Below are 8,050 nucleotides of genomic sequence, written 5' to 3'. Positions count from 1 at the left end.
GTAGAATTAAGTGCAATTTCCAGGTGAAATTTTCTAAATACATTCCCTGGAACAACATTCTAAAAGGAAACATTCAGTCGCTTAGATACTGTAGCTATTTCTTAATAAAGGTTAATGTGGAATGCGATGACAGAGAATCATGGTGGAGTTATTTGCCATGTGAGAGAGAATGGTTACAGGGAAATAATCAAAGGAATGGATTTGTTTTCAGAGCTGGCATAGATTCAATGGGTGGAATGGCCTCGGTTATAAGAGAATATCTGCACATGAAAAAAAGGAAAATTGTGGGAAAGAATTCTATCAATTAAAATATCTTATAAGGCCAGTAGCAATTTAATCTCGATCACAGAATATATTACATTTTCATCATAAATAAACATACATAAAATTTCCACAATATAAGGTGACTGTGGAAATTGTATTCTTGTGTAAATAGCATAATTAAAAATGGTTATATTTACTCTATTATCAACATTGATAAATAAGTAATATTTTGAACTATAAACAATGACATCTACACAACTATGCGAGCTCATCAGTTTTTGGCAAAGCAGAGACATGTTGCTGGATCCAGGTAGCAAACTTTGATACTCTTGTATAGACCCCTGGAAAATTGGGTCTTCCACATCCATGACCCCAGCTGACAATACCAGTGAGAAACCACCTTCCACCAGCTCTTTCTTGACAAGATAATGGTCCTCCGGAGTCACCCTGCAACATTAATACATATCCTTAAATACTGGTTGTTACAAAGTATTAGGAGGCATTTATTGATGACTATAACAATATTTTAGTTATGCAATACGTGAGAGTGAGAAAGAGAGAGTGAGTGAGGGAAGGGGATAGAAAAACAGAGAAGAGATAGTGAGCTTGAGTGAGAGAGAGAAGAGAGAGAGAGGGGAAGAGGGGAGAAGAGTCAATACCTTCTGGACTCAAGGCCTCAAACTCTGGAATTACTTGTCTGAAGAATTTTGCTTCTCTTATTTCTGTCTTACTTTAAGGCAAGTCTTTGACCTTTCCTCTTCCACCAATTTCCAATTATCTTTTGCTCCCATCCAATCAACTAGATACTTTTACGCAGCTCAGTGCCAATTTTTTATTCTGTCTCTCCTGGAGACTTTAGCTTCTGTATCACAGAAAGCCATTGTTATCTTCTTCACTTAGCATATTATCTATAACCTATATTCTTAATAACTTACATATGGTGTAAATATCCTAGAATCAAACCACAATGTCAGTGAAATACTCTCAAGAAAACAGCAACACCAGGACTGTCTGATCAGTTGATCAGCTGAAAGATTGGTTTGGGAAAATAAAAAGTCATATACGAGTGTGTCCCCACAAAATCATTTAGAGTCTTCCCCAACCAGAAGCCCAAGATGAACCGTGAGATCCATTATCTGCTGAGGGCCATATCAAGAGCATTCAAGTCTGAGGACCGAGAAAGCTACATGAGGTTCGGGTACGATCTCGGGAAAGCCATCTCACGGGCAAAGTGGCAATTCCAGACGAAACTTGAATCAATGAAGGATGTTCGACTGTTGTGGCAGGGCTTGAATACTATCACCTCTTTTAAAGTGAAATCAAGCAACATGCCATCTATCGAGCAAACACGAGGAAATCTGCAGATGCTGGAAATTCAAACAACAACACACACAAAATGCTGGTGGAACACAGCAGGCCAGGCAGCATCTATAGGGAGAAGCGCTGTCGACATTTCGGGCCGAGACCCTTCGTCCTGACGAAGGACAGTGCTTCTCCTTATAGATGCTGCCTGGCCTGCTGTGTTCCACCAGCATTTTGTGTATGTTGTTGTTAACATGTCTTCTACACTCACTTTGAACATCAAAACATGGAGGAACCGTCAAGGACTTCCACAGTCCCAATAATCCTGTGACTTCAGTCTCTGAGGCCAATGTGTGAGTATCATTCAGGAGGGTGACCCTATGGAAAGCATCCAGCCCAGACAAGGTACGTGGCCAAGTACTAAAAGTCCATGTTGATCCACTGGCTGGAGTGTATATGAGATCTTTAACCTCTCACCTCAGCACTGAGGTATCCACTTTCTTTAAGCAGTCTTCACTTATACCGGTGCCCAAGAAGAGCATGGCAACTTCCCTGAATAACCGTTGTCCAGCAGCACTTACATCCGCAGGGATGAAATGTTTTGAGAGGTTGGTGATGAAACACATCAACTCCTGCCGGTGAAGCAACTTGGATCCATTCCAAATTGCATACCAGAAAAACAGGTCCACAGTAGATGCCATCTCATTGGCTCTTCACTCAACCCCTGAACATCTGGACAACAAAGATGCGCATTTTTAAAAAATCAACCACAGCTTGGCATTCAATATTATCATCCCCTCAAAACTAATCAATAATCTTCAAGACCTTGGCCTCAATGCGTCCTTGCACAATTGGATCCTCGATTTCTTCACTTGCAGACTTCTGTTAGTTTGGATTGGCAACAACATCTCCTCCACAATCACCATCAGCACAAGTGCATCACAAGGCTGTGTTTAGCCCCCTGCTCTACTCGCTTTACACTTGTGACTGTGTGGCTAAGCACAGCTCCAATGAAATATTCAAGTTTGCTGATGACACTACTGTCCTAGGCTGAACCAAAGGTGGTGATGAATCAGCATACAGGAGGAAGATTAAAAATCTGGCAGAGTGCTGTCATAACAACAACCTTTCATTCAATGTCAGCAAACCAAGGAGCTGATTATTGAATTCAAGAGGAGGAAACCAGAGGTCCATGAGCCAGTTCTCATTGAAGATCAGAGGTAGAGGGGGAGAGCAACTTTAAATTCCTCAGTGTTTTCATTTCTGAGGATCTATCCTGGGCATCGCACGTACAAAGAAAGCAGAGCAGCAGCTCTATTTCCTTAGGAGTTGGCAAAGATTTGACATGACATCTAAAACTTTTTTTTTTTTTTTTTAATAATTTTTTATTGCATTTTTAAATGATTACAAAGTATGAAAAAACAATGTATATAACCCATACCCCCTCCCCTTAACCCCTCCCCCCTAACTGCCCCATAGAAAAAAAAAAGAAAGAAAGAAAGAAAGAAAGAATGCCTGGTGGTTGGAAGATCTCCACATGCTCCATGGAGACATCTAAAACTTTGACAAACTTCTGTAAATGTGTGCAGGAATTTATACTGACTGGCTGCGTCACAACCTGGTATGGAAACACCAATGCCTTTAAACGGAAAATCCAACAAAAAGTGGTGGATGTGGCCCTGTCCATCACAGGTAAAGCCCTCCCCACCATTGAATACATCTGCATGGAACATTGTCGTAGGAGAGCAGCAACCATCAAGGACGCCCACCACCCAGATCATCCTCGCTTCTCACTGTTGCCATCAGGAAGAAGATACAGGAGCCTTAGAACTCACACCACCAGGTTCAGGAACTGTTATTACCCCAACCATCAGATTCTTGATCCAAAGGGATTAACTTCACTCAACTTCATTTGCCTCATCATTGAGATTTTTCCACAACCTGTGGAATCACTTTCTTTTCTTTAATAATACATTTACTTTGAACCTTGAAATGCTTCTCAAAGCACTTATGGAGAACATATGTAATGAAGAATTAAATCACTAAATATTAATAAATTTCTGTAGTTAAATCATTGGCTTAGAACGTGTACACAATCCAATACTGTATTTCTAACCATTCTTTTCTACTTGCTTGTTTACCAGTTAATTCTAACTCGAAGCTTGCTTTTAAACTTACACGACAAGCGTCTCTTTTGCCAGATAATAATCCTGCGCACAGCATCCGTGGGGTGATAAGTCCATAGGTGGAACGACAGAGAGACTGATTTATGATCTCAACCTCTGCTTGTTGAAGAACGGTAGGGTCACTGTTATCTTCAGTAAGAAAAAAAATACAAGGAAAATGTACAGTAGAATTTTAAAGTAGTATTTTATCCAAGGGTAATTGATAAAGATTAGTTATAACTGCTGTATATTCATTGCACCATCAGTAGATATCTATAATATAAACAGTGAAATGGTAGAAAATAAATTACTTGTTCCCATATATTTATTAGAAAGATCATCTGAAAAATAGACGTGGAAGTTTTGTACCGAACAGAATTAAAATACCATGGTCTGGAGTAAGACTGGGGTCTATGATATTGGTCACACCCTTTGATTGTAGGTGGCATTTTTACCTGTGATTCAGGCTTTCTCAAAGACAAGAGCATCCTTGCCACAGTTAAGTTTGATGGAGCCTGCTCTTTATGCTCCACCCATACCTTGATCATATTTTCTTTTGTTGGTCCCAAATTTGTTGCAGGCAATGCCACAGCTGCCCTGACAAGTGGAAATGTCCATGAACAACCAGTGGGCTAACAGCAACAGATTCCCAAGGCCCGTGTCCCATTCAACTTCATTGGCTTTTTAGACAGCTCACTGTCTGATTGAAAGATTAAAGTAATTTATAAAATTAATGAAGACTAATAAATAAACAGTATTAAGTTTTAGAGATCAAATGAAAGTGTTTAAGTCAAGTAAAATAAAGAAAAATAACAACTTCCCTGAACTTAACTTTAGGTTGATAACCCTTTTCTAGAGAGTGGCTCCATGCCACCTATGGTTCAAATAACACTGAGGGGCCAGATGAGAAGTGCAACCAGTGCTTCTGTTCAGTAGATCTTATTTCTAGCCTTGTATTCAATGGTGACTCCAGTGGTGGAGAGCAAGGTTAGGGGCACTGGCAACTGAAGTCCAACACACTCCTGATATATGTGTTGCAACGCACATGCTCAGAAATCTATAATAAGCTGACTGGTGCCTTGCACCCAGCCATTGTTGCTGCACAGAGCAGCCGGAGAATGAACATAGCTGGCAATTCAACTCAGCTGGGAGAGGGCAGTTAAGGCCTGGTCTGTCTTATCAGGTAAATTTAAAACATCCAATGCACTATTAGAACAGAAGGTAATTCCTGCTGGTGTAGTTTCTATTATTTTCTTACTAATTATATTGATTACTAATTGTGTTGAATACAACAAAAATATCTTCTCTTCGTAGATGAAACTTGTGGAACAAGGATAACTTGCTTCCCCATCAACTTAATAATCAAAAAATTCAGAAACTAGATACCAGAAACAAAAACTGAAATTAGTGGAAGCACTCAGCATGTCAGGCAGTATCTGTGGAAAGAGAAATTTGCAAAGAAGCGACAACAGCAGGTCAGAGTTTCTTAATGTTGAGGGGTAAAAACAAACCCATGACCACTTTTACCACTCAGCACTAAAATGGGTTAATTGCATTTGCTTGTAAAAATTGTGTCTAATTTATGTTTTTCTTGTGAATGCTGTTTATACGATACTATGTGCCTCAGGTGCTGCTTCAGGTATGTTTTTCATTGCACCTGTCCATAAGAACATAAGAAATAGGAGCAGGAGTGGACCATCTAGCCCATCAAGCCTGCTCCACCATTCAATAAGATCATGACTGATCTGACCATAGACGCATCTCCACCAACCTGCCTTTTCCCCATAACCCTTAATTCCCCTACTGTGCAAAACTCTATCCAACCTTGTCTTAAATATATTTACTGAGGTAGCCTCCACTGCTTCATTGGGCAGAGAATTCTACAGATTCACCACTTTCTGGGAAAAGCTGTTCCTCCTCATCTCCATCCTAAATCTACTCCCCTGAATTTTGAGCCTATATCCCCTAGTTCTAGTCTCATCTACCAGAGGAAACAACTTTCCTGCCTCTATCTTATCTATCCCTTTCATAATTTTGTGTTTCTCTAAGATGTCCTCTCATTCTCCTAAATTCCAGCAAGTACAGTCCCAGGTGACTCAATCTCTCCTCATAGTCTAACCCCCTCATCTCTGGAATCAACCTGGTGAACCTCCTCTGCACCACCTCCAAAGCCAGTATTTCCTTCCCCAAGTACAGAGACCAGAATTGCACACAGTACTCCAGGTGTGGCCTCACCAGTACCCTGTATAGTTGCAGCATAACCTCCCTGGGCTTAAATAGAATGTGCATATGAAAATTAACTTAACTTTGACTTTGACAAAAAAAAGCAGACAGAATAAAATGAAATATCAGAACTTGGAGAATTCAGTACTGAGTCCAAAAGGTTACTATGTGCCCAAATGGAAGCTGCTCCACAGGTTTGTGCTGGGACATTATAACACCGCAGACAGCTATAGACAGATCGGTCAAAGTGGAAGTGAGAAGGAGAATTAAAGTGGCAGGTATTGGAAAACTTTCTGTTGCTCCTGTGGACTGAATGTAGGTGCTGTGCAAAATAATTACCCTATATGCATTTCGTCTCTCCAATGTAGAGGACCACATTGTAAACTCTGCACATCTCCTCTGACTCCCCTCCTCCCCAGGGACAGAGGAAGAATTGAGTTCCCCTGGTTTTCAATTTTGACATTCCACAGATCATCTTTCATAATTTCAGTCAACTCCAACAAGAATCCACCATCTTACCCATTCACTTTCAGCCTTTCTAAGGGACTGCTCCCATCACATCTTGCTAGCTCATTCTTTCATTCTCACCAAGCATTATCCTCTGGTGTTTTTCCATGCAAATGCACTAAATGGAATTTCACCTCTTCCCTTCCCACAGTGCCAAATAGTTTTTCCAGGCGAAACAATGAATTATTGCACCTTTTCCAATCCAGTGTACAGCATTCCATGTTCTCAATGAGGCCTCTTCTATACTGGAATGACCAAAAACACTCTGAGTGTCTGCCTTACTTGTGTTCAGTTCACGGGCAGCCTAGAGCTTCATGGTGTTTCCTTCCATCACAATCCAACTCTGATCTCTTTGTGGCTTCCTGCACTGTCAGAATGAGTCCCGGTGCAAGCTTGAGGAACAGTATCTTCTGTCTGGGCACGTTGCAGCCTCCCAGTTAGAATATTGTATTCTCCAACTTCATAAAAGTCTCTTTTATTGCCTATATGAGAACTGGCCTTATTTGCTATAGGTCACCTATCTGTAATATTTTTTTCCCTTTCCATTAGCAAAGTTTAACCTGACAATATTTTTAAATACAAATCACATTTCTTTTTCATCCTGTAAACTTCTATATCAACAAGTGATCTCCACTGCAACTCTGGCCTCATGCTATCACAGATAGTCCCTTTGTCCTACCATCCCTTCCCTCAGCTTCTCTGCAATTTAATACTAAGTATATTTTTTTCCTCTCTTTCCTGGTTCTGACTTAGGGTTCTCAACCTGAAATGTGAACTATTCATCTTTTCAGATATGCTGCCTGACCTACTGAGTGTTTCCAGCAACTTGTAATTTATTTCTTTGCTAGCTCTCTAAGTTATGATGCGACCATTGGGATCAATGTGGAACCTGAAAACTGTGCCTTAGATGGAGCATTTGGATGGTGTCTGTTTACCTTCAATGAATAAACTTGAAATTCTGACAAAATGCTGGTGGAACACAGCAGGCCAGGCTGCATCTATAAGGAGAAGCACTGTCGACATTTCAGGCCGAGACCCTTCTGAATGTCAGTCCGAATGATTGTTTTCCCCTCCATTTTACACACATCATAGCCAGAAATTCCAATGAATTGGTGAAGATCCATTTTTTCCAAGGAGAGTTTGAGAATGTTCATCTCTTTTCTTCTTCCTGCCTGGTAATCTCTTGTTATGGTGGTCTTAAATAGCGTCTCAAGTGTTCAAACAACATGGTGTCCCCATTAGAATCTATTGATGTAATTAGGTTGTAAAGGCCATGGCCCTGGCAGAGAATGCTGATGTTGTTTTGCTAAGCCTGCTGGTAGATTAGGAGAATTTAGCAAAGATATCAATATGATTTCTCTCCATTGCTTTGGGGTGTCTGTTATTGGAGGTTTATGTTTCATAACCTTACTGGAAGGCAGGAAACACTGCTACCTGGTATACTGTTAGTTTTATATCAATTTGTACTCTTAATCTTCAAACTCTTTCCCTCAGCAGGCCAACGGCAATGGGTGATGAAGATTAAGCAGAGGTTAGTTCGACAGGCAGGATGATGCAGACATCCTTGTGGTCTCATATAGTTTGATGGG

At 40.5% G+C, this 8,050-nt stretch overlaps 1 protein-coding gene across 1 annotated transcript in view; it reads right to left on the bottom strand.

Moving 5' to 3' along the window:
* Nucleotides 1-522: 522 nt before the first annotated feature.
* Nucleotides 523-8,050, bottom strand: part of tmprss7 (transmembrane serine protease 7) — a 61,181-nt gene continuing 53,653 nt past the window's right edge. Inside the window, exons 16-17 of the mRNA XM_059966019.1 lie at nucleotides 3,745-3,881; nucleotides 523-711 (exon numbers count right to left, since the gene is read on the bottom strand). Coding sequence (XP_059822002.1) covers nucleotides 523-711; nucleotides 3,745-3,881 — 326 coding nt within the window. The remainder of the gene's footprint in view (nucleotides 712-3,744; nucleotides 3,882-8,050) is intronic.

The sequence above is a fragment of the Hypanus sabinus genome, chromosome 4 (genome assembly GCF_030144855.1).
Source record: "Hypanus sabinus isolate sHypSab1 chromosome 4, sHypSab1.hap1, whole genome shotgun sequence".
In the NCBI taxonomy this organism is placed as follows: Eukaryota; Metazoa; Chordata; class Chondrichthyes; order Myliobatiformes; family Dasyatidae; genus Hypanus; species Hypanus sabinus.
Note: the sequence above shows the minus strand (reverse complement) of the source record. Positions and strands in the feature narration are given on the sequence as shown.